We start from the raw sequence: 26,778 nt of genomic DNA on the forward strand, positions 1-26,778 counted from the left end.
GTCAGTCAGTCAGTCAGTTTAAGGACGGCTTGAACAGTACTTATCACAGTAGGTCAGCTTGATGTGATGCAGATCTCAGACGTTTATCACCATAAACCCGGGAATGGTCCTAACAAACCTAGTAACACAATCATGGTAAAACTGGGATTCGAACCGAAGTGGTAAACGTCTGAGACCTGCATCACTTCTGGTTTTCCTTCCACATTAAGCCGACACGCCGCGACATAACTGGAATGCTGTCACTCACTCACACTCTTATATTGGAACAAGCAATGTGAGGATGTTTTGAGGTGTAATCTAATGTTGGCGAAAAGAGTTACTGCCGATAGTTCAGACAATACTGTTGTACTTACCAGTACTGAGAATATTACAGGACCGTACAGAATCCACTGGTAAGAATCAGGAAATACCCAGCAGCTGAAAGAAGATATGTTATTTTTGCATTGCCTGTTAAATTAAAGAGGGGCGCACCATACACGCACAAGAAATACAATACACATGTATATACCAGAAATACCATATATGAACCAGGCACGACGAACCTGACAAGACGTACACTTGATAACAAACACGGTTTAGAATACATGTGTATGACGTACAATATACTCCATACACCGTAAATGACATGACGTACAGTAATTTCCAGATGTGACGTACAAGACACGAGACAAAGGGTAAAAGACACACGTCATGACGAACAAGACGCAACACGCAGCCATGACGTACAAGACGCATTATAAGTCATGACGAAAAAGACGCAACACGCAGCCATGACGTACAAGACGCAACATACGTCATGACGTACAAGACGCAACACGCAGCCATGACGTACAAGACGCAACATAAGTCATGACGTACAAGAAGCAACACACAAGTCATTACGTTCAAGACACCACACACAAGTCATGTACATTACGCAACCCCCAGTCATGACGTACATGACGCAACTCATAAGGCATGACGCACAAGACGCAACACCCAAGTGTTGACGTACAAGATGCAACACACAAGTTATGATGTACACGACGCAACAGTCAGTCATGGCGTACAAGAAGCAACATATAAATCATGAAGTACAAGACGCAACACAGCCATGACGTACAAAAGGCAACACGTGTCATGACGTAGAAGACGCATCACACAAGTCATGAGGTACAAGACGCAACAGGCAGTCATGACATACAAGATGCAACACGCAGTCGTGACATACAAGCACAGACATGACGCACAAGACATAAAACACAATATATGACGGGCAAGACACAAGACCTAAAGGCACGGTCGTACTAATAACGATATCAATTCAACCGACAATCGTTCTTACGGGGTATTAATAGGATCATTGTTTTAAGCTACGAAAAAGATACAAGCAGAACATTGTGCATTACATTTATGACATTAAATATGAGTTTGAGAGGAAAACACAAGAACCGTTAACACTCAATTATCAGATTCTGATGAAGAAGATTCAAGAATCAGAAATAATGAGGTTGTTTTTCTTTCATCAAATGTGATAAAGCCAAACCAGTGTACATCTTCCACATCTTGTTAATGGCAATGCCGTTTCAGTGTCAGAGGTTTGATCCTTCATGGTCTGTGTGGCACCTAGCATGATCATAGATAGCCGTCTGTTTTTAGAGCCACATTCTTGAAATGGGGATTACTTTCAACGAACAATCACAGCTTGGCCCACTTTCGTAAGGTTTCGGATCCCTCACTAGATGGCGCCATATTCCTTGCAGGGGATGGCTCAAAGTCTCAAGTGTCAGATATCAATGTCATTTAAATAACGTCCCCATTTAGCATCTTTATGATGTTTAACAAGCGTGTTCAAGGAAGCAGTCAGTGAATACATAACTGAATGTTGGTTTTAAAACTAGATTGTCAGTGCACCGTTTCTTCGCACTTGTAAATACACAACGAGAGGCTTATTTGTATAGATCATACATAATTGGTGACGTAACATTTGAAATCTAAAATCTCGACCCAAAATATTATATTGCAACAAATCAGTCAGCGTTTTTCTGTAATTTTATAAGAATATTATCTTTTCTGGAAAATGCCATTTTTTCTTTGTTGGGTGAACTTCTACATTCGACCTTCCAAGTCTACATTCGACCTTCCAAGTCTACATACGACCTTCCTAGTCTACATTCGACCTTTCAAGTCTACATTCGACCTTCCAAGTCTACATTCGACCTTCCAAGTCTACATCCGACCTTTCTAGTCTACATTCGACCTTCCAAGTCTACATTCAACCTTCCAAGTCTACATTCGACCTTCCTAGTCTACATTCGACCTTCCAAGTCTACATTCGACCTTCCAAGTCTAGATTCGACCTTCCAAGTCTACATTCGACCTTCCAAGTCTACATTCGACCTTCCAAGTCTCCATTCGACCTTCCTAGTCTACATTCGACCTTCCAAGTCTACATTCGACCTTCTAAGTCTAGATTCGACCTTCCAAGTCTCCATTCGACCTTCCTAGTCTACATTCGACCTTCCAAGTCTCCATTCGACCTTCTTAGTCTACATTCGACCTTCCAAGTCTACATTCGACCTTCCAAGTCTACATTCGACCTTCCAAGTCTACATTCGACCTTCCAAGTCTACATTCGACCTTCCTAGTCTACATTCGACCTTCCTAGTCTACATTCGACCTTCCTAGTCTACATTCGACCTTCCTAGTCTACATTCGACCTTCCAAGTCTACATTCGACCTTCCAAGTCTACATTCGACCTTCTTAGTCTACATTCGACCTTCCAAGTCTACATTCGACCTTCCAAGTCTACATTCGACCTTCCAAGTCTACATTCGACCTTCCTAGTCTACATTCGACCTTCCTAGTCTACATTCGATCTTTCAAGTCTACATTCGACCTTCCAAGTCTACATTCGACCTTCCAAGTCTACATTCGATCTTTCAAGTCTACATTCGACCTTCCAAGTCTACATTCGACCTTTCAAGTCTACATTCGACCTTCCAAGTCTACATTCGACCTTCCAAGTATACATTCGACCTTCCGAGTCTCCATTCGACCTTCCTAGTCTACATTCGACCTTCTTAGTCTACATTCGACCTTCCAAGTCTACATTCCTCCCTGTTATGAGACTGTCTGCCAATACAGCACACAGCGCGCTTCGTTGCTGTAGTAAACGTATCATTCGACTGGACAAAATGGATACCACACCAATACAGAACAATATGGACTTAGTTGCAATGTTCCACATTCTGCTAATTAAGCAGGTAGGGTTAATTATCACGGAGTCATATGGCGTAATCTGTTGGTTCATGACGTAATGACATTTCTAGCACGACGTCAATTCTCACTTATCACTCTGACAGTTTACGTAGGGGTAGAGTGCTTTTCCCCAAAACAAATCCGGAAATCGAATAGTTCATAACAAAGAGAGTTCAGAAAGAATTTCAAGGTAGTACTACTATCAGACTGTTTTGTTTTTTTGTAAGGTAACAGGTCTTATTGCAGAAAATTTGGTCGGTTGGTGGAAATAAAAATCTGATGCTTCGGCAAAATATATAATAATAATGATTATAATAATAATGATAATAATAATAATCCATTTAGTACTCCATGCATAGACATGTTCTCAGCGCTTAGACATTTTATTACCCCGGTCAATGGATCAGTTTGCACTAAAAAAAATTATTCTCAGCTCCCTGGGGAGTATACAACCAAAGCTGTATGTGAGGCCCTCAAAGGTTAACAATCACATTGACATCTCATCCTACCGGGTACCCATTCACTGCAGGATGAACAGAGGCACAATTCGAACAAAGTCACTTGCCCTGAAATTTTGAAACTTAAATGGGTCCCTTATATAATAATTTTACGTCAGATTTGTAAGGGTCTGTATTCATGACATTTCAAGTTTTGATGATCAGTCGAAGGGAAATATTTTGAGAATATATTTCTTCTCAAAATGATTTTTAATGTCGGCGGCATAACATACATACAACACTGATTGGTTGTTGTTAGGCCTGCGGATCAATAAAACAAGTAAAACAAATAGACAAATAAAACACATATACCCAGTAAAACAATATACCAAGTAAAAACGTAAACACGTAAACAGGTAAAATAATTATACCAAGTAAAACAAGTAAACATGTAAAACAAATATGCCAAGTAAATAAGTAAACACGCAAACAAGTAAAACACATATATCAAGTAAAAACTATATGAGGCTTAAGTAAACTAACCTGTCGTTGTGATGCCCCCGTGTAGCTTTCACTGTTGTGTATATTATGGTTAATAGAGCAGGTATCCCTGAAATAAATAAACGATTGTTAATGGCATTTACACATTGATTCATATATTGACATTTGGGATGGTTATAATCTCTTTCCATTGTTAAAGATAGTAGTGAGTGAGAATGGTTTTACGCCGCTTTTAGCAATATTCCAGCAATATCACGGCGGGGGACACCAGAAATGGGCTTCACACACTGTACCCATGTCGGGACTCGAACCCGGGTCTTCGGCGTGACGTGCGGAATATAGCTAAACGCGGCGTAAAACAATACTCACTCACTTAAATCAGTGTTCACGAGCTTAAGGTTCTTACACATGCTCGACCTTTTTTAACGAGCAGCCTGCAACAATCCAGCCAAATGGCGCCACACTCAGCAACATTCCAGCTACATGAAGGCGGTCTGTAAGTAATCGAATCTGGACAAGACAATCCAGTGATCGACATCATGAGCATCGTTCCACGTAAATGGGATACGATCAAGAGTCTAACCACTCGATGACGTTAGTCGCCTCCCCCAACAACCATGGATTGCTGGGGACACAATCCTAACCCGAAATCCTCACGAGGGATTTAAAATATGAAGTGAAAACACAAATCAACTATTTACTATCTATGAGTAGACATTCAACTGGTTACCCCACACTTGGGACGCCACACTCATAGTGTTACAATAATCACATATTAATCACATAATATGTTGACACAAGCAGATAATACGACTTTACAATCGTTCCCAGGGGGCACGGGTGGCCTAGTCGTCTAAGGCGCCGCGATTCGCTGTGCAGAGTTGCGTCCCTTGGGCACGCCAGAAACCTATGATTGTGGGTTCGAATCCCGGTTCGCCCCTATTATGTTTCTAGGTTTGTCAGCACCATACCCGTGCTCGTGGGTTTCACCGAAGTGGTAAACGTCTGAGACCTGCATCACTTCGGGCTTTCCTCCCACATGAAGCTGACACGCCGCGATATAACTGGAATACTGTTAAAAGCGGCGTTAAGCCCAACTCACTCACTCACTCACTACAATCGTTCCCCTATACGTGTCATTCATCGGATAAAAAGTCCACATATGTAAATTTGGATTACAATAAAGTTTTCCCAACGAGTTTGATGATGTGTCAGAGAAACCGCCTCATCTGTTTCCTATCTATATCTGTGTATAAAGATTCAGAGTGACAAAAAGAAAGTATCCACAAGACTATATGACAAGAGGGATGACTTCAACTTAACAATTGTCAGCATCCCCAATATGTCGAGCATTTTTCCCTTCAGCTCCAGCTTTTGACGTAAAAATGTCTCAACTTTTGACATACAATCGAGCATGGTTTTTTTCGAAGACTTCAAAGAAGCGCCATACGACTCTCACTCAAAAGGGTTACAACAGACAAGGCCTCGGTAAAGGTTTCGAAGTTTTATGTTAGACATGTGGAGAACATTTCTAAAATTTGACGCATCATTGTCAAACATGATGTCCGATGCAATTCCCTATTTGTTTCAAGTGAACAATTGACTTGCCTTTGCATGTGGTTGTGACGAGTGGCACCGATAGGTCAGGATACGCCCACGTTTTCGCAAATACCTGCCATCATTTGTCAGTGATTTAAAACACATGCTCATGACATAGTCGGAGTCGTACTCTACCCCACATTTAACAGAAATGTCGTGAATTTGGAAAGGAAAGAGTTTTGTCACTAATATTGATGTGTATGGAAATTGTTTTGTCGCTTTATTTAAGATACGGTCATTATAAGATGCTATGTTACCATAGAGATATCATCGGAAGATGTGTCACACTGTTGAGGAATACATCTCCCAAGATGTAGACACTAACATAAAATATAAGGGGAATGGCAACAGCCTTTGAGTTGATTCAATGGATCTGACACAAATGAATCTACAAATAACGACCAGCTGAATTACTATTCAGGCAATAAAAGCCTCGAAAGGAAATGACCCGTTGTTTGAAGTCATAAGCCAGCAAATAGCCTGTGTAACTCGTAACATCATTACGCCTGTCATTTTTCCAAATGACATCAGATTCCTGCTGTAGGTATCATTTACTGAAAGCATTAATCACTCATGTTCGTCATATTCGACATAAACTTTTAATCAGACATAAGTTTATATGAGATGATCGCCAACTTAATTGGCAGTCAACTTCTTTGTAGGTCATTGTGACATGCATCAACGCTCGACTGGAAGTCCCGTATTTAGACGCTGCCCTTTTCTGGCCTGGCGCGTTGGATTTTCCTTCGTCTGGAACTTGAAATATTTTACATTTCTAATCATCTTCGTCAAAAATTACTTTCAATCGTCTTGTGTCAATAGTGCTTTTGAAATCGGACCTCTGAACAGTAATTTGTTTCAGAAAGAACACTTTAATTTGTAGTACAGTAGACTACGGTTATAACGAACTCGAGGGGGCCACTAATTTTAGTTCGTTATAACCGTAGTTCGTTATAAGCATACATACAGCATATATACAACACATGGTCGGGACTCAAGATAATTTTTTATCCGTCAGTTCGTTATAAGCGTGTTCGTTATAAAAGTAGTTAATGTATTTGTTGAAGGACATGTTTCGGAATTGGATTTTATACATGTAGCGTGGTCAAACTTGCCCGAGGAATGCATAAGGTGCATGTTCAACCCCGGTTCAGTAATATGACGGAGTCCGCTTGACGTAGGATGAAAGCACAAAAGGCGCAGGACACCGTTACCATATACTTGAAAATAAAAGTGACAAATTTGTTCCAAAATCAGAAGAAATCGTAGTCTATTGCCTTGGGTACAATTCCGACTAGATCACTATCAAATAGAGTAGGTAAAGGTTTTTACAATAAGGTTAGAGCATCCTACCCTACCGGTGACATCTACCACAAACACGTGCAAGGGCAAGTCAATTATTGTAAGAGGCGACTAACGGGATCGGGTGGTCAGGCTCGCTGACTTTGTTGATGAATGTCATCAATTCCAATTGCGTGGAGCGATGCTCATGATGTCAATCACTGTCTTGTCTGGTCCAGACTCGTTTATTTACAGACCGCCGTCATATAGCTGGAATATTGCTGAGGGCGGCGCTTAACAACAAACAAACATACAACAATTGATCACCGATTAGAAACACGAAACAGATGAGACGGTTCCATTGGTCTCACGCGTGAGGTTATGTTGTAAGAGGGGCGAACCTGGGAAACCGCACGACCACAAGGGACCGATCATTATTTAAAGTGTCCACATTTTTGTTCAGTTCAACCACGTCCCACCCACTTCATCCTACCCTTGGGAATGCTAGTTTGAGTTTTGATATCCCAACACCATACCGTGCCCGTTGGTTGCATCCCAGACAGCTATGGCCATTAGTTCAAATCACAATGTATTTTGGTTTGTCGACACAATACCTAACAAAAGTATGTTTATGGATTTCACCAAAGTTGTAAACGTCTCATGCCAGCATCACTTTCTATCCACTTAAAACTGACACGTCGAGACACTGAAATACTGTTCAAAGTGACGTCACACACAAATCAATCATGCGCATCTGTAACCGACAAACCATCATTGAAAACACACTTGTCACGAATGTCAAGGTTGTTAATCTGCTTAGATCTTGTCGCAAAGGATTGTTATATTGAAGAAACGTCCAAAGGTCACACGAGCAGTTTTTTCGGAAGCCTTGACCTAGACTGTCTGTATTCGCTAGACCGTAGAGACATTTCCATTAGACAACCATTCAGACAGAAAGCTACCCCCAGGTCGATCAAAGTAACTGATGTTATTTCTAAATTGCTTCAGAGTATATATCCTGCTCACGGTCCGAATTTAGTCCACGTTGGTATAAGAATAACATGCACTCGATATCAAAGCAATCTCGACTGGACGCACTCTCCTCTTGTCATTGCCTTTTACTTCAAGCACTTCGATAGATTATTCCACCTTGGGAATACGTCGTGCGGAAGGAAGTCCATTCAAGGAAATGTAATCCCTTTCTTTGACACTGAAAAGGTTTACATTTACAAAATGCGTATATAATGGTACCAATATATGTATGCGATATGATCAGAGTTTTTCGTGGTGCAAAGAGCCATCCTGCATTGTGGCTGAAACCCACACCTTAAAAGCCCTCGTCAAAATATGTGACATAAAATAAAAACGACAAAACGTTTTTCAAATTCATAAGTTAGTGAGTGAGTGAGTGAGTTGGGTTTAACGCCGCTTGTAACACTATTCCAGTTATATCGCGGAGTGTCAGCTTAATGTGGGAGGAAAGCCTGAAGTCATGCAGGTCTCAGACGTTTACCACTTGAAATCCCCGAGCACGGGTATGGTGCTGACAAACCTAAAAACATAATCGGGGCGAACCGGGATTCGAACCCACAATCATAGGTTTCTGGCGTGCCAAAGGGACGCAACTCTGCACAGCGAATCGCGGAGCCTTAGATGACTAGGCCACCCGAGCCCCCTCACATTCATAAGAAATCTCTCCTAAACCCAGTGTCGATTTACGATTCCGGCCATATCATAAGCACGTGTTATGTGATACCAGGTGTTCGCGAAATGTTAGTTTATAGTTCTCCATCGGTGGCACCAGTCACAAACACGTGCAACTTCAATTGTGCACCTGAATGTCACTGAAAGGATGAATGTTTTCGACATATCCTGACTGAAGTCGAGTTCATTAAGGGTTTCCACATGTGTTTGTGAACATCGTTAGTCAATATAGTCCTCTTATACAAATCATATTGGAACAACGATCATGTGCTTGACAGACACAATTATTGTCTTGCCTTCTCTGCCACAGGTCACCCGCGTTCAACCACAATTACGCTTTGAAGAAATATGCAATCCCCAATACAATATCATGTGTACAGCCACAAAATATGATTTCAAGCAGACCACAGTCACATATACGATTAAAAGGATGCAACTACTGATACAATTTGAAGACATATACAACAACGAATACAATTTGAAGAAATATAATATCACAAATACAATTTCATGAAAAACACAATTAGAAGCAGTATGCAATAAAGTTACAATTTGAAGAAGTATACAACTTAGACAGAATAATTTGGAGAAATAATAAATCGGAAATAGAAGTCGAAAATAAACCACCCACAACATTTCTTTGATTGAACTATTCAACCATATAGAACTTTAAGAAACATACAATCACAAATAATACTTGAAGAACTCAGAATCAATAACCAATTTAAATGAAGTATTGAAGAAGTACCAAACAACAAACTACATGTAATAATGAGTTTGACCTATTCCAAAGCATATTAAAAAAATAACTATAATTCTGTCCAAAATGTTTCATATATAATAATGCCGAGAGGAATGTGACATACATGAAGTATATCACATCTACACAAATACACCAGAAAGCAACGTTCCTCCATATCACTCCCTGAGGTGAAAAAATCTAGCTAATGCTTGATGGGAAAAAACTACTTGGGAATTCCCATTTGCTCTCTCGCCTACTCTTGCATAAAGCATCCAGTAGTAGGAGTATCAAGTGGTCTGAGACAGATACTACACGCGTCTGACGTGATACATGTGTAAAGGCAAATACGATATCGGTATCGATCAGAAATGTGTAACCAGGTGTCACTCGCGAGCTTCAATGAGGCCTATCTACGTTCAATATTAGTCTCCAATAAGCCTAATATGAGAAGCCAATCAACCAGGCCTATTGTATGGCTTTTGGAGCTTAAATCTCCCGGACATGCATAGAAAATGATTAAACATACTGGCATGTTTGTGCTCGACTGTACAGACCAAAATGTCAGTAGGATTAACTGGGCAATTACTTCTGGAAATTCTATTAGGTTTTTACGAAGAGAAGTATTGGTCTTGTACGCTATTTTCATGTGTTTCGTGTTTATACGTTTAAAGCTTTCTCTCAAGACTGTGAAGATAGTGATCTATGTTGGTTTGATGGGCATGTTATTATCTATGACGAAATCGTTTAACTACTGCAAATATGTTGATCAGATGTGTTTGGTTTAATGTCGCTTTAAACTGTGTTCCTGTTATATCACGGCATGTCATCTGGATGTTGGAGGAAATCCCCAACTGATACATGTCCTAGACGGTTACATCTTTGTTAAAACACACGATCAGGTGTATGGTTCTGAAAAAAATAGAAAAATAATCGGAGGAAACCGGGATTCGAACCCGCGATCATAGGTTTCTGGCGTGGCCATCAATCTTTGGTTAATGAATTATTTATACAAAACAAATTGTCTGAACAAATATGAACAAAACAAGGCATGAACCAATAAGTCGTAAGGGCATTTTTGGTAATAGAATAAGACATCATTAATGAGTTTAGATCGAGTACAGACTTTCCATGCCTCTGGAGATAACTGAAACCATCTGAATCAAGAAGCATTTGAGTCAATTTCCCCAGCACCGTGAGCAAGAAATGTCGTTTGGATTTGCCGATAACTACATCAGTAGATTGACCTGAGAAAGAATCAGAAATGATATCCATCAGCACAATAGCATCGGCGTGGTTGCTTCGCAGAACGTTTAAGACGATGTCGCTCAGTGGGGGAATTAGCGGGTGATCTTCAGGCTAAAACGGTTAACATTGTCCTGATGAATTGACCATTCAACAATGATTTTGTGCCCCATTTAGCTAATGCATTGTGTGAATTACTTCTTGTCATATCAAATTGTATTGAGATGTATAGGGTATTTTTAACTGTAGTTCGTGATGCGTCGTAAAGAGACTGGGAATTCTTTTGCTATCAGGCCATATTGATTGCTGTTTGAAGAACATATTTGCCACTCATGTCCATAAAGGATAAAATAGGATTAACCTAAGCGGCATGTTTGGGGATAAATGGTCCATAAGTAGTAGAGAACTTAAATATTATTCCACTTTGAAAACACTTTTTCATGTACTTGTTTAAAACACGTACAATAGCATCAGCATCTTATTCAGCTATGTGCTTCTAACGTCAACTATTCACACTATTCACAGTATTTGTATTACAACACTCACAATTATCAGTTTTTGTGCCCCGTGTGTGCCCTCGGGTTAGAATTGGTCTTCAGCAACCAATGCTTGTCATGACAGGCGACTAATGGGTTCAGGTGGTCACGCTCGCTGACTTGGTAGATGCATGTTACCGTATTCCAATTGCTTAGAACGATGCTCATGATGTCGATCTCTGGATTGTCTGGCCCAGACTCAATTATTTACAGACCGCCGTCATATACATGTAGCTGGGACATTGCTGAGTGCGGAGTTCAACAACAAACAGACAAACATATTTGGTATAACATCTTAAGTGTTGAAATTTTAATTGTAATTTTCGACTACAACTGACACTAAAATAGTTTCCAAAAACATTTTAAACGAGAACATAATTATTCATTAATCCTGTCCATTTCATTCTTTCATTTTTAACCCACTCGCAATTCTAGATATTTTATATTGTTGTTTAACTTGGGATTTGAACCCACCGCCAACGGATCCTAACAACTAATGATCCACCAGTACCACCACAATAAATTTATATACATGCACATCATAACTGCATTGCCGTTGATAAGTAGTTCCCTTGGTAGAATATGGGAAGCCCAATTGCTGGAATATTGCTTAAAGCGGCATAAGACCATACACACTCACTTAGCTGCTACCCAGTTTGTCATCAAGAAAAGATAAAACAATAAATATTGCATTTACAGAACGAAAACCCACATTCGCGTCAACGTTTCGATAATAATTGTGTTCACATACATTACAATCAATATTATCATGAACCACATTGATAACTTTTCTCGTAGAGAATTCATAATATTTACATTACACTTCAAAACTAACGTCACCGTGATCGCGACCTTGTCGTAACATCGACCGGACCGCGACCTGACCGCGACCCGATCACAACCCGAACGCGATCCGATCGCTATCGAAGAATTTTCTGGTTGCGATCGCATCGGGATCGGATCGCTATAGGATCGATCGGTCCACGAGACCCGACCGCGATCGAGAGGGCGTTTTGAAGTGCAGTGTATGCATTTCTTAAGGTGTTATATTTCATAATCAGCTGCGTTGAACCTTTTAGAGAGAGTGAGTTAAAATTTAGCATTACATCGGCAATATTTCAGCCATATCATGACGAGAAGTATCGCGAATCAATCGTATTTTCTAAAAGAAAAAGTCAATTCTGTCCGGGAGGAGGAAGCTGTTCATGGTAAAAGAAATCTTCAAGGGTGTGCGAAATAAGTCTTTTTCGTGTGTAGAAATGATCAAATGGTTCACAAAATTGTTACACCCAAAGCAATTCTATTTGTGTGATTTCATTTTACGTGGCACAATTATATAATGAGCGCCAAAATAGTCGGTTGTTTAAGGGTTTCCAATTTTATTTCCTATTCTATTTCAGTGCAGTAAACAATTGGGAATCTGTGAACTGCCAGGTATTTCTGTCACAGATCCGTCACGTATTCGCCGTGATATATTCCAGGACATTCATTGACGGTTTCAGAACAACTTTAAACACAAGCAACATTATACGCCTCCTATAATGTAACATATGTGGGTCATATTTCATTATCATTATCACATAATTCCTCAATATTGCAAAACAGATAGAACGACTGAATGCATTTTAGTTGTTCTCCAGTCCGATTGGTCAGGTGAAGCGATGTGACATTGCTTTTTTGTTGAGAACATCACTATGACACGTCATACATTGTTTATGACGGCAACAGTGAACAACAATTATAACATAATGATTACAATAATACATCTTTGATTAGTTTAGATCAAATACAGACTCCTCATGCTTAAAGACACAACTCAAACTATCTGAATCCAGGAGCATTCGAGGAATCATTTTTTCCAGTAACGTGACCAGGAAATGTCGTTTAGATTTGCTCATATCTACAGCAGTAGTCTAATCTGAGAAAGAATGTCCATTAGTCATCTGACCACACAATGACTGACTTCAGGGAAGTGTGTCTGAAGGGGTGAGATTGCAAATGTTTCTCTTAATTTTCTTTCTTAAAATGATAATAAAGGGGCACGGATCATCTAAGGCGCCGCAATTCGTTTGCGTCCCTTGGAACTCCCCGATTATCTTTCAAGGTTTGTCAGCACCATACCCATGCTCGTTGGTTTCACCAAAAAGATAAGCGTCAGAGACCTTCATCGCTTCGGGTTGTTCTCCCACATAAAACTGACACACCGTTATATAACTGTGCCAAGCGTCATAAAACTCAACTCACTAAAAATATCATAGCATTTGAAATAACCAACTCAAAATAGCTGTCTCTCGTGCATTTATGTACCTTAACAGAATCTGAGTTGCTCGTTGTAGTCTGTAATTAATAACCATACAAAATTCGTATATTTTGAGTTTAGTTGCCTAGGTGTAGTGTTCATCTCAAAGCTGTTACACAATTCCAATCATATCTAGCGTACAGTATAACCCCAAGTCTCGTTATAGAATATACAGTAACTGATAGCTTGACAGAGATCGTCCAAGAATAGATCGGGAGTTTAAAAATGTATTCAATTCAATTTCATTAGTTGACTAAATCACATTACGGGTAAACTGGGTAGTCCCTAGGTCATCCCAAGTATGGGCTCAGCTCTCTCACACACATAAGTTCGTTCTCGTAGTTTTCACCAAGTAATTATCTACAATTATCTTTTGTGTTTTCTTCTAACAACAATCTGATATTCTGATTCGTTTATTGTTAAAACACTCAGGTTTTAGTCCCGTTTAGTCAAACAGCCATAAAAGGAAACAAACACTTTATCCTAGATATCCACGATACATTATGATAGTTATTCATCAATAGGCCTGCGTCATTTTGTTCGAAATGTTAAAAGAAACGAAATACCCAAGGCCTAATGCCTCGGAATTGAACACAGGCATGCATTCAACACGCCTTCCTACACACTGCTTGAACAACGAGTCTATTTTTTCATAAATATTCCACGCCAGATCATATAAGTCAAGATGAAAGACAACACATTCCAACAATGACCCCTTTACCCAAGCCACAAGGCAAAATTCTTACCAAATTCTCATAAGATCCAATGGCCAGTGTTCAATGAATAAAACTACTCTGCGGCAAATTGGAAAATGTTTATCCCAACACAACACAACTGAAACTGCAGTTAGGAACCAATTTACAAATCAAACATTTTTCAAATAATTAACTAGAACCTTTTAGGGGGAACAAATTAACATATTTACCACATTTAAAAATGTCAACAGACACTTCAGTTAGGAAGCAATGTATATATTTACCACGTTTGAAATAATTAACTGGAACTTTTGTAAAAAACAAGAACCAAACAAAACACAAGAAAAAAAACGTACGTTCGAAACTATTGAATTGTCAAACCGTGTTTTGCTACCATAGATGAAAATATGCCAAACTCTTAGTGTAATGGGTCCACCATAATAACTTATTACAGAGGGCGACGTTGCTGGCTTCCCGATGGTATCTGCTGAAGAGCTGTGGACATTGCTGTGTATCATGATAGACAGCTACGAGCATCAAAACACGGATCATATTCATCATTTCAGCATCAGTCATAGACGCAATCTACACGGTGGCGCCTGATATTGATTCCTATGTCGTATACTTCATGAACAGTCCCACATCAGGTCTGATATATACATGAGGGTATAAAGGCTAGCATCAAGTAAACAATGAATAAATCAAAGATTTTTAAATTTGTATCGAATGTTTGATTAAAAATTATTTTGATGACAAGCACAATTGGCGCCTGAGATTATTAAAACAAGCCGTTTTATATAAAAGTCAAATTGCAATTTGTGTTTATAATGCAAAACCTGTTCGATCGATAGCATGACTGGGACAATTAATGTTCAAGGTTTGTAATACGAATATCTAACGCAAACATTTTCAAACGTAGATTACAAATTTGATAGATCACTCAAATAATTCGCTTTCTTGGAAAAGAACTTTCAGAGATTTATGGAGCCGAACAAAAAATTCATTCAAACAAGTGACAACAATGTTACGTGTGAAGGCCATAATTATCTAGATTTCATTGGGACCACAGGTTGTAATGACGTTTCTTCAGAAACATTTTCAGGCTCTGCTAACTGGGGACTGCATTGAATGGCTTTAATCAACCATTCGATGCTTTCTTCGATCGTATGGAAAATATTTGGCACTTGGGAACAATGTCAAGATTTCTGTGATTTATAGCGTCAATCAGCAACTCTTGTCAACAGTGTGGAGACCGACTGTGCTTATCGCGAAGTCTTACTGTATGATATTGGTCTATATAAAGCATGTATTGTAGCTAGGGATCAAAACATGTTGAAGCTGATTTTAAACAAATCCTAATCAAGACTTTGTGAACAATATTTGTGAAAAACAATTTGAGGTGAAGGTTAAACGATAAAGCATTCAAGCCAATGAAAAAAAAAATATACAAGTGTTGCAATTCAGAGTTCGAGTAGTGTTTTAACATATCTCCATTCCTTTACGATGAAAACAACCATCATGCTGCCACGTCACTGTCTCAAGCTCCAATCACCATCATATGTGGTAGGTTTGATTGGATAGTATTGCTGCAGTGAAGCTACCAAGTGCTCGAGAAAAAGTGAGTACCCTCACAGCTGGCACCCGTCACAAGCACATGCAAAGACAAGTCAAGTATTCTCCTGAATAAAGGGAACATATGGTACTAGGCAAAGGAGGGAATTGCATAGGATACATGTCATTGTGGTCACTGATGCGTCAAATTTGTAAATGTCTTCACCTTTGTCGAGCAATATATCCAGCAGCCCAGACCTTTGGTGTAAGTTTTACAACTTGTATGGTACATTCGAGTATGCTCTTACCACAAAGATTTCATTTGACTCTTGCTCAAAAGTTGTTTGATCAAGGTTACAAAATTCAAGGGTTAAGTAAAGCTTTCAGTGTAGAGGATTTTTCCAAATTTGACTTACCAATGACCAAAACGAAGTCCGATGCAATTCCCTATTTTCACTTTCCGTGTTTCTTCAAGTGAACGGTTGACTTACCCTTACATGACATTGTGTTTGTGACCGTTGTCACCGGTGGGGCAGGATACACTCACCTTTTCGCGAACACATGATAACAGCACTATTTGATAGTCATTCACAAACCCTGAAAATTGTATTGCAAGTTGATATGCGTACTCCACTACATCGTCAGTCATATACTACTCAAAGGAAGATAAGGACCTCCCTATTCTGTCATATTCCTGTCGTTACTCTGTCATGCCAAGACAGATTAACTGTACATACAAGAATCGGTGGTCCTCATTTTTTATTAGACTGGACAAAAACTTCAAACAATCCAAACCTTGCATAATATAGAAATATTTTATAAAACGTTGGGTATTGATCTATAATCAAAAGAACTGTTTTATCCTATTGAAATAATCTAAATAATCCAATACTGTGTAATCACATAATTGCGAACACAAATCTATTCGAATTACGTATTTGCCCTGATTGTGATCCGTTCTTCTGTACGTGGGTTTCCCTGTAGTAATGAAAAACGTATAGTTATAAGACCTGCATCACGTTGGGCTCCCCACCCCATGTAACTACAATAATGTTCCAGAAATGAAAAGGGTCGAATTTCAATCATCGTTCATTACATATTCTTGCCTTTAACGGAAATAGGTTTTTTCGTCCAGTGTCATGTAACAAAACCAGTATATTTGAATATAATCATGTAGTTTGAGGTCAGTATGTCAGCTCACTTAGCTTGCCACTCAGAGATGTGCTTCTATAATCCCCTGAAAGCACATGCTTGATGTTCCAAATCTGTGTACTTTGATAGGCTATTGTTACATTGCCTACTTTCCTTGAAAGCTGATGATTGCTACATCACGAACCTGTGAAACTACATTAATAGGGCACTTCACTTCCTTCACTTTGCTAACAAATTATTTTTGTGTCTGTCTTTTTGATAAGCAAGGCAATGATATATGTACACGGATCAAATGAGAGAAGAACGTATTACTTCTTCTGGAAGTAATATGTTAGAGTGACATTTTAGAGGCAGCAATATCAATCAAGAAAGAGTTGAAACATCGGCACAGATGCTGGTACACTTATCAAGCAAGAGCTATTTCTGATAAAGCTACTTACATCTGCACTGAAACGTCGCATTGAAAGAATACAGAAGTTCAAAATTCCATGAACTAACTCTGCCTTCACTAATATTAAGCAAGGCAAGGTTACTCAAAATGGAAATGTTTCTCTGACATCGGCGTGTCACATTTTAACCTGCCAGCTGTTTTTTTTCATATTCTCCCTTATGCTTCGCACCCACCATCGGATTTTTCAGAGTGTATCATCCATTGTGTTCTAATCTGACGTTTTCATGCATTGTTAGGAATTCATCTGAGGGTTCGGATCAGTGATGGCCTTGTATGAGACGAAGACGTGTGTGTGTGTGTGTGTGTGTGTGTGTGTGTGTGTGTGTGTGTGTGTGTGTGTGTGTCAGTGTGTGTGTGTCAGTGTGTGTGTCAGTGTGTGTGTGTGTCAGTGTGTGTGTGGGGGGGTGGGGTGGGGTGGGGTGGGGGTGGGGTACTGGGTGTGTTTGGGTGTGGGTGTGTGTGTGTGTGTGGGGGGGGGGGGGGGGGGGGTGTGTGGAGGGGAGGGGATAAGATGTATTTGGAGTTGGGATCTTTTGTCCAAAAACAATAATTGCCCACAACGTTTTTTCTCAGGTTCTAAACAATGTCCTGAACAATGTGTTGTGTGATTTGTTTGTTTCTTGTTTAACGCCGCACTCATCAATATGCCAGCTATATGACGGCGATCTGGAAATAATCGTGTCTGAACCAGACAATCTATTGATTGATAACATGAGCATCGATCCACGCAATTGGGACACGATGACATGCATCAATCAAGTCAGCGAGCCTGACCACCCGATCCGGCTAGTCGCCTTTTATGACAAGTAAAGTCGCCTGTCACGGTAAACATGGGTTTGCTGAAGACCTAGTCTAACCCGGATCTTCACGGGTCTGTGTTGTGTGAAATAACAATTGACGTGGAAATTTGGCTTGAGGTAATGTCCGGAAATGCATTCTGTCAGTGGCAGACGCTAATTTCCGACCTATCCATGATTCAACTTCAAATATCAAATATTATGTATAAAAGACTACACGTCGTGGAATATATTAACATCAAAACGTGTTCTTGCTTTAATGTATTGCTGACTTCTGCAGGAAGAAACAGTATTTCCTCGCTCACTTATTCCAATATTCGAAATGGTAAGACGCCCAGGGATATTATTGGAACATGGTGGGAATAAATGCACCTTGAGATATGAAGATAACGTGTAACACATCCATACGTTTCTACAACATGGATTCTAAAGTATGATCTACAGCAGAGTCTCAGTGAGTCTGACAGTAAACTAATTCTTCAAACAGATTGACGAGTATTCCATATGGATCTGGAATACATTATGATGGAAATCACTTACACTCACGCCACACAACTTCTAAGTATTTGTAAGAGTCACAACTTCTAAGTATTTGTAAGAGTTCATCCAGAGTGATTAGTCGAACTAAATCGCAATAACACTACCTTTAATCTTCGAATAAATCTGATAGGCTTGAAGAATTCGTAAAAATTCAGCATTTTGTCAGAAAGCATTTTGGTGAGATAGGCGACATATTTCCTGCCGGTTTACAAGATCAAAGAGCATTGGACATGCCATTTCATTGAACTGTTGTGAAGGGTACATTCAAATGCAAACAGAGCCAGGTTGAAAGAATATTTGCAATTACTTAAACCTTTACAATCTGGCGAGGAAACCCACAGTCCGATTGCTATGCAGACATCAGGGGCCATTGTATCGGAATACCAGGGCAGTTAGGAATGTGATGGCCCATTTCATCAATAGTCGTCTGAAAATAGCTGCTGCGGATAATGTAAGACCATATCGAATTGAATGATTAGAGTACGATGAAACAATAACCCAACCAGACAAAAACGGTGCAATATGACTTGAATGCATGCATTCTTTACGTTAAGTTACGCCGAACATAGCAATATTCCAGCTTCATCATGGCGTCAACAAGGTTTACAGCAAGAACAAGGTTTACACACCGTCGGGGCACGATGACACATTATCAACCAGGTCAAATATTGTAATCACCCTATCTGCTTCAGTCGGCTGTTACAAGCACTGGGTACTGGAATCACCATGACATCCCGACGGGGGGATGATGTCACCTGTCACGATGTCTGTCACAGACTGCCATGTCGCCTTATTATCTAATCTTCCGCATCCTACCATGCAGGAAGGAAAGGTACTATAAATACCCATGGTCCCTAGTATGGTGATCACCCATCAGTGGCTGACGATCTCTAGCCCATTCTTATATTGTGTTGTTCTCTAATACTTACTAACTTTTAATATTCTAAACAAGTTTTGAAACAAATCTGTAATATTCTAGTTATTGTACTGTCCATCGTTGACTGCTTTTTATGTAGTCTAAATATATGTATCATTAATGTATAACTTCTCGTCACGATATGGCTGAAATACTGCCGATGTGACGTTAAATATTAACTCACTCACTCACTCAAGTCTTCCGCGGTGGTCACTCGTTTGTGCTGGCAGTACAGCCTCATGTACACAACCATCTTGAGAATAAGAGTCCGCATTACTCGTTATTTATGGCAAAAACGGGCTCTTTATTCCATGTCTGAGCTCAGGTCCACACGAGCTAAGTTGTTGTTTTTTGCCGTTTTGAACGATATTACAGTTTCTTCTTTGAGAGGCAGAGAAGTTTTGAGTACTCAGTGAAGGATAATATATATTGACGAACAGCATCTTTATTACAATTAGGGGCGACGTTTCGGAGTGGGTTCTGACAACGTTGTACGACGTAAATTGTAATAAAGCTGTACTTCCGGTAAAATGTTATACTGCGGTAAATAGTAATAACTGCACTGCGGTAAATCGTAATAAAAACTGCGGTAAATTGTAGTTTTATTACAATTTACCGCAGTGCAGTTGTTACAATTTACCGCAGTATTACATTTTACCGCAGTGTTATTAACTTACCGCAGTTTATTACAATTTACCGTGTTATTAGAATTTACGTCGTAACACACCGTTATCAAGCAAGTGAAGTGCCTGGACGAGGAACATATAAACAAGTATGAGGTAGAGTTAGTAGTGGAGAAGCTTGTTGTGTGGGGTGAGGTGAAATTTGGTTTAACGTCGCGTCCACTTATATAGCGACGTGCATGTACGTGTGTGTGTTTGTGTGGCTGCTTGTACTAGTCCGGACTGATGCCGATTTATAGTGCTAGCACACTGAGATACCATGCCGCGGTTAAACATGAATATCCCACTCAGACACATTATACTGACTCCGAGCCGACCAGTCCTTGTTTTAGCCCCTTAATGTCGAGCGGCAGACAGGGTAACAACAAGTACCATCTTTTAACGTCTTTTGGTACGACGCTCTCCGGGCGGACGCTCTACCACAAGACCACGGAGGCGGTCAGCCTGTTATCTGCACAAAGCGGGTGAAATACGGTAAAAGTCCAGTAATATAACCATTAGTTTACGATTGATTGGTAGCTTTGACTAGCTGATGGCAATATAAGCAACCGCTACCCACATCATACCTCGGGCAGTAATGGAGCATACAGCCTGAATTGACTTTAAATCATGCAAAGCCAGATCCTACCGCATATAGTTCGTTCATGAAGATACGATATTCTATGCGTAACAGAAATACCAGGTTGTGTTGTGTCATGTCACAGACATGTGCACTAGTTCTTGTTCTTGTTTCTTGCCTATATAGGAACTTGCGTATGGAAATGAGCTGAATTGCGTGATTCAAATAAACTATTCTAAAACTGAGTTTGGTCGGTGGTCAAAATAAACACAATAACAAAAATATAGTGCTTCTTTCTGAAAAGAGGGCGGTCGGGCAGCCCTGTGGTTAAAGCGTTCGTTCGTCACGCCCTCCGAAGACCCGGGTTCGATTCCCGACATGGGTACAATGTGTGAAGCCCATTTCTGGTGTCTAGTGATATTGCTGGAGTATTTCTAAAAGCGGCGTTAAATCATATCCACTCACTCACTCACTCTTCCTGAAAAGAACTATCGGCCCAGTCAAATAATGACAACATGATAAGTGCGTTGTTGGTAACAAATAGAAGGGAAAGTTCGCTTCCTTTGTTTATCTATTTTTGCATCGCTCAAACTAGTGAAAAGACTTCGTGGGGCAAATGGGAAGTTGTAAAAATTCACATTGATGCCACATTAGTGGAATTTCATGTGGACGAATCTGTCAACAAAGTAATTAAAACACGTCTTAGTGTCAAAATCACGTCGAATGAGCCGAGACATTTATTGACGAACTATAATCAGCACATCGACCTTAAACTCGACCGTTCAATAAAAAACAGCCACCGTCGTGTTAATTGTGAGAGTTATGGTAATGTGAACATCTGATCAATTTCAGTAAATCCGATCAGTTTCCTTGTGGTATGTCGTCGACAGAAGCGAATAAATCCAACTACTACATTCTCGAAGTGGTCATATTGGCTTCCTTATTCCACATCCTAGAGTGAAGATTCCGCCTAACGATTGGTGTGTTGTTACTTTCTAGAAAAGTAGAGAAAATAGCCAAATGGTTGACCTGAGAGTAGTGAGATATTACTCTCGATCCCTCGAAGGAGTGTTTGATATTACACACGCGTTCTATTGAACATACCATTCCTTTTAGGATGTATGTTTTATGAACCAAAACAGTTTCAGAACGAAAATGAATGTTTGGAAATGAGGAAACTACACAATGTTTGTTTGTTTGTTTGTTGTTTAACGCCGCACTCAGCAATATTCCAGCTATATGATAACTGTCTGTAAATAATCGAGTCCAGACAATACTTTGACTGATAACAAGAGCATCGATCTATCCAACTGGGATACAATGACATGCATCAAACCAAGTCTGCGAGCCTGACCACCCGATCCCGTTAGTCGCTTCTTACAATAAGCATGGATTGCTGAAGACCAATTCTAACCCGGAATCTTTACGGGATAACTTCACAATTCAACCCAGATCTTTCTATGTAGCATGCATTGTTACCCAAAGTAATGAAAACCAAATATACTCAACGGCATTATTGTGGGTTCACGCTGGTAATAAGACATTCACGATTTAAAAAAACCCGTCGCAGTTTAAACTTTCAAGAGTGCAGTTCAGTACATCTGACATGAATCATTATATACCGACTGTAACTAGTGATGTATCGACCTGCAGGGGCTGAACTACTGGTTGTGTTCAGGCGTGTGTTTTGGTAGCTTTTTCCATCACCTTCCTTTTGCACTTTTCATTGTTTTTAATAGTTGTTGTCGTTTTGGCAGTTTCATTACACCATCCAATCAGTATGACGGGCATAAACAACACGTTCTTCAACGGTTAATCACATACTCAGACCTGTACACGTATGATGGCATATGTTCATGTTTGACACCCTACGTACCTAGGTTAGCCGCCTCCGTGGTCTTGTGGTAGAGCGTCCGCCCGGAGAGCGGAAGGTCCGGGGTTCGATGCCCGGCCGCGTCATACCAAAAGACGTTAATAGATGGTACTTGTTGTTACCCTGTCTGGCGCTCGGCATTAAGGGGCTAAAACAAGGACTGGTCTGCTCAGAGTCAGTATACTGTGTCTGAGTGGGGTATTCATGTTAAACTGCGGCATGGTATCTCAGTGAGCTAACACTATAAATCGGCATCAGTCCGGACTAGTACAAGCAGCAACACACACACACGTGCATGCACGTCGCTATGTATGTGCAATAATCTTGGACGCGACGTTAAACCCAATTTCACCTCACCTCACCTAGGTGAACCTTCAATAATAGAAGCTGAGTACGTATACCCTAGGCCTTCAACATGACATCTAATATATATGAAGACATGTGACCACGCGTGTATATGAACCAGTGGCCTAGAATGTAAAAGATACATATGACCTAAATGTTTAAAATGATCGATATTATGAACAAATGCAAAATGTAATCAATGCAGTTTGAAGATTACGATGGAACATTTACAGAAACAAAATAATGAACATGCTATAAAATAGAATTTTATACAAAGCATGTACAGAAATGCGATATTTGAGCTTGATGGAATGACCGCCCGTCCTGAGTATTGATCATAGGAAAGCAATTATAGAATGATGGACGCCTTCGGAGGAAATACGTGTATATCCTGTAAAAAAAACTGTACTCGTCACTGATCAATGCTCAAAGATATCCCCACACAATGCATCACCCAGAAAACGTTTCTCAAAGGTTTGCCAATGTCAGCGCGAGTAATCAAGGGCGGAATCAACTTTAGTGCAAGTGCAATGGATTTAAATCCGCCATTTTGGATATAGTTATTACTCTCGATCTCTCTCAAGCCTCAAGTAATTTGTGTCATGCTACTTATAAAATTGGTCCAAAAGGGCACAACATGGCGCAAACAACGTACTAAAATCCCAATTGCAGTGAACTTAATAGCGTTCGTTCGAGAGGGTATGTCATGTCTGTAAGTTCACGGTCTGAGGCTATTCGGCTGGGAATGTTGAGAACTTTGGTATTCATATGCCCACAGCTATTTGCGTTACATACATAACTGTTACAGTATATCAATTTCAATTTCAAGTCAATATACAGGTTATACAGGTTTAAGCGTTTAAGGTTTAAGAATATACAGGTTTAAGCATTCTGACATACAGATACGTATTGTTTTAAAGTCATGAAGAACAATACCTCACAGTTCTTTAATACAGAAATGTTTAAAGCCAATGTTACATAAATCCTTTTGTAACATATCTCTCATATACACTGCCGGGCAAAATAAAGTATCCACTCATGTAACAAACTAAAAATGGTTATTCCATGGTGATGTGTTTGATACGGGATCATCGTTGTGTTTTGGACCTTAAGTTTGCAGTGTTTCGAGGATTGTTATCAGCCTGGTACCGTTTCCATAAAGTTGGCAATATCTTGGTCAAATCCACTTTTCAAGACTTAGTGACTGTCTACTTTCTTTTGCCCGTCAGTTAATGGCATACGACTTTCCTCTAAGGTAAAGTAACTGTTTTTACGTCTTCATTATTCACACATACATAGCTCAAACTCTTTTGTCTTTGAAAATTAAAAAGTAATCTGGGCCAAGTGTTAAATTCATCTGATGAAGGACCCAATCAGCTTTCTGAGATTCGGGGATTTCATGTATTCAGACTGGACAAAGAACACCAGTGCCTTTTAGAAAGTTATCAGATGTAACAAATGTTATATTTGGGATAACAATTTCTGAGTAAAAAGTACAGATTCTAGTGCTTTTTGGAGTTGAGTGAGGCAGAATCCCACAGGGGACTCAACACAAAAAAGTACCAGAATCTGTACTTTGCTAAGAAAGTGCTATTCCAAATATAACATTTGTTACATCTGACAACTTTCTAAAAGGTACTTTGTGTTCATAGCTTTCGGCCAGAGGGATACACGCAGTACGTGACCTAGACTACCAGTTGCCGGACTTTCATTTTGGCGGAAGCCTCGATGGCTGAGTGGATTAGATCGCTGACTTTGTGTGCAGGCGATTAGGTGCCTCACTCGTATGGGACTCGTACTAGAAATGTACTTAACTAAGAACATTTGTTAAAGTCAAAGAAAATCGCATTAGAAATGTATGTCACAGTTTGGAAAGGAAAGATGACTGATCTTTCTATTACCCCATTATCTTATGCATGAAGATGCCATCAAATTGGATTTGTAAAGGACAAAAACCTTTTCAGTTGTAACTGTTTTCCATAATGAAAATAGGGAATTGTATCGGATATCGTTGTGGTCAGTGTTAAAGAGCTACTTTGTATCATCGCACATTCCAATGATGTACTTTATCAAGTTGAACAACCCAAAGTACGAATGGAAAACAACCATTTGGGGATTCCAGGTGAGAAAAGGTCCCGTGTACCCTCTGCTGGTACGAAGCGATATATGGGTTGCTGTGTGGCAAAGTAGTACAGACGATGGGGGCACGACGCCATCCCATCTGGATGAGACCCAGATCGTGACAAGCTTAGTTTCGTGGAGGTCTTAAGTTTTAAATTTTGAGGCACCATATGTTGTCGTACCCTCATCGTCTACACTACTGTGGCGTCCTACTCCGACATTGATCGTAATATCAATCATTGGTTTGTAGGCTGGGGTATTAATTTACTGGCTTAATATACCTGGAATACTGTTGTTTGTGACATAAAACATAAAACAAAGAATAAAAATAACACAGTTACGTAATACTTGTCATTTTTCAATGCGAGCCGACCGCCTCCGTGGCCTAGTTGTAGAGCGTCCGCCCGGAAAGCGGAAGGTCCGGGGTTCGATCCCCGGCCGCGTCATACCAAAAGACGTTAAAAGATGGTACTTGTTGTTACCCTGTCTGGCACATTAAGGGTCTAAAACAAGGACTGGTCGGCTCGAAAACAGTATACTGTTCCTGAGTGGGGTATTCGTGTTAAACTTCTGAATGGTATCTCAGTATAAATCGGCATCAGTCCGGACTAGTACAAGCAGCCACACACACACGCACACACACACACACACACACACGTGCATACATGTCGCTATATAAGTGCAATAATCTTGGACGCGACGATAAATCCCATTTAACCTCACCTCAACTCCATGCTAGTCAACGCCATAGAATCGAAGCTGATTATCTGCCCAAACAGATTCCATTTGGCGTAAAACGCAAAATACGGTGAAAATTCTATGAATAGATCACCAAAAATTATTTATGACTCCAGGCGTTCGCGAAAAGTGTAAGCATTTCCTGCCCTACCGGTAGTACCCGCTACTCACACAATTTGCAAAAAACAATATTTGTTGCCTGACGCAATATTTGTTGCCTGGATCTTGCTCAGACAATCCAGTGACACGATAGCGCATTTACTGACTTTGTTCAAATCCAACGTGTTCTATTTAGATCGTTATGTCCTTGGTTACCTACTCAATACAGCAAAAATCAGGAAGCCGTCCATTCAAAAGTATTGTTAATAGCAGTAATCCCAAAGCTATATCCGTGACTTGTCCTTTGGTTCTACTTCTATATTCATTTAAGTGCCTTACCCCATCCGATAATGAGAATAACGACCATCAGAGCTTTTCCTGTCCTGAAGGCTTGCACCATTATAGTGTGGAGGTAGAGGCCCTCGCAGAACATCCAGGCGAAGTTAGACACGGTACAGTACTGAGCAATCACATGCAACACCTTACACCAAACCTGCAAAAAACAAGAAACGTGTGATATAGTGGGATAAAACCAACGCGATATTTAAGCAATATTTTCTGTTTGTTGTTTAACGCCGCATTCAGCAATATTCCACTATATGACGGCGGTCTGCAAATAATCGAGAATGGACCAGACAGTGATTGGCATTATGGGCCTCGATCTTGGCTCGCTGAC

General features: G+C 40.0%; 1 protein-coding gene across 2 annotated transcripts in view; it reads right to left on the reverse strand.

Annotated features, from left to right (window-relative positions):
* The window catches only part of LOC124119073 (calcitonin gene-related peptide type 1 receptor-like), a 116,710-nt gene that overhangs the window by 15,330 nt on the left and 74,602 nt on the right, over nt 1-26,778 (reverse strand). For both annotated transcript variants that reach the window (XM_046481470.2, XM_046481469.2), the window contains exons 6-8: nt 26,442-26,595; nt 4,222-4,288; nt 354-417 (exon numbers count right to left, since the gene is read on the reverse strand). In XM_046481470.2, coding sequence (XP_046337426.1) covers nt 354-417; nt 4,222-4,288; nt 26,442-26,595 — 285 coding nt within the window. The remainder of the gene's footprint in view (nt 1-353; nt 418-4,221; nt 4,289-26,441; nt 26,596-26,778) is intronic.

The sequence above is a fragment of the Haliotis rufescens genome, unplaced genomic scaffold, assembly GCF_023055435.1.
Source record: "Haliotis rufescens isolate VD_foot unplaced genomic scaffold, xgHalRufe1.0.p SCAF_10, whole genome shotgun sequence".
Classification (NCBI taxonomy): domain Eukaryota; kingdom Metazoa; phylum Mollusca; class Gastropoda; order Lepetellida; family Haliotidae; genus Haliotis; species Haliotis rufescens.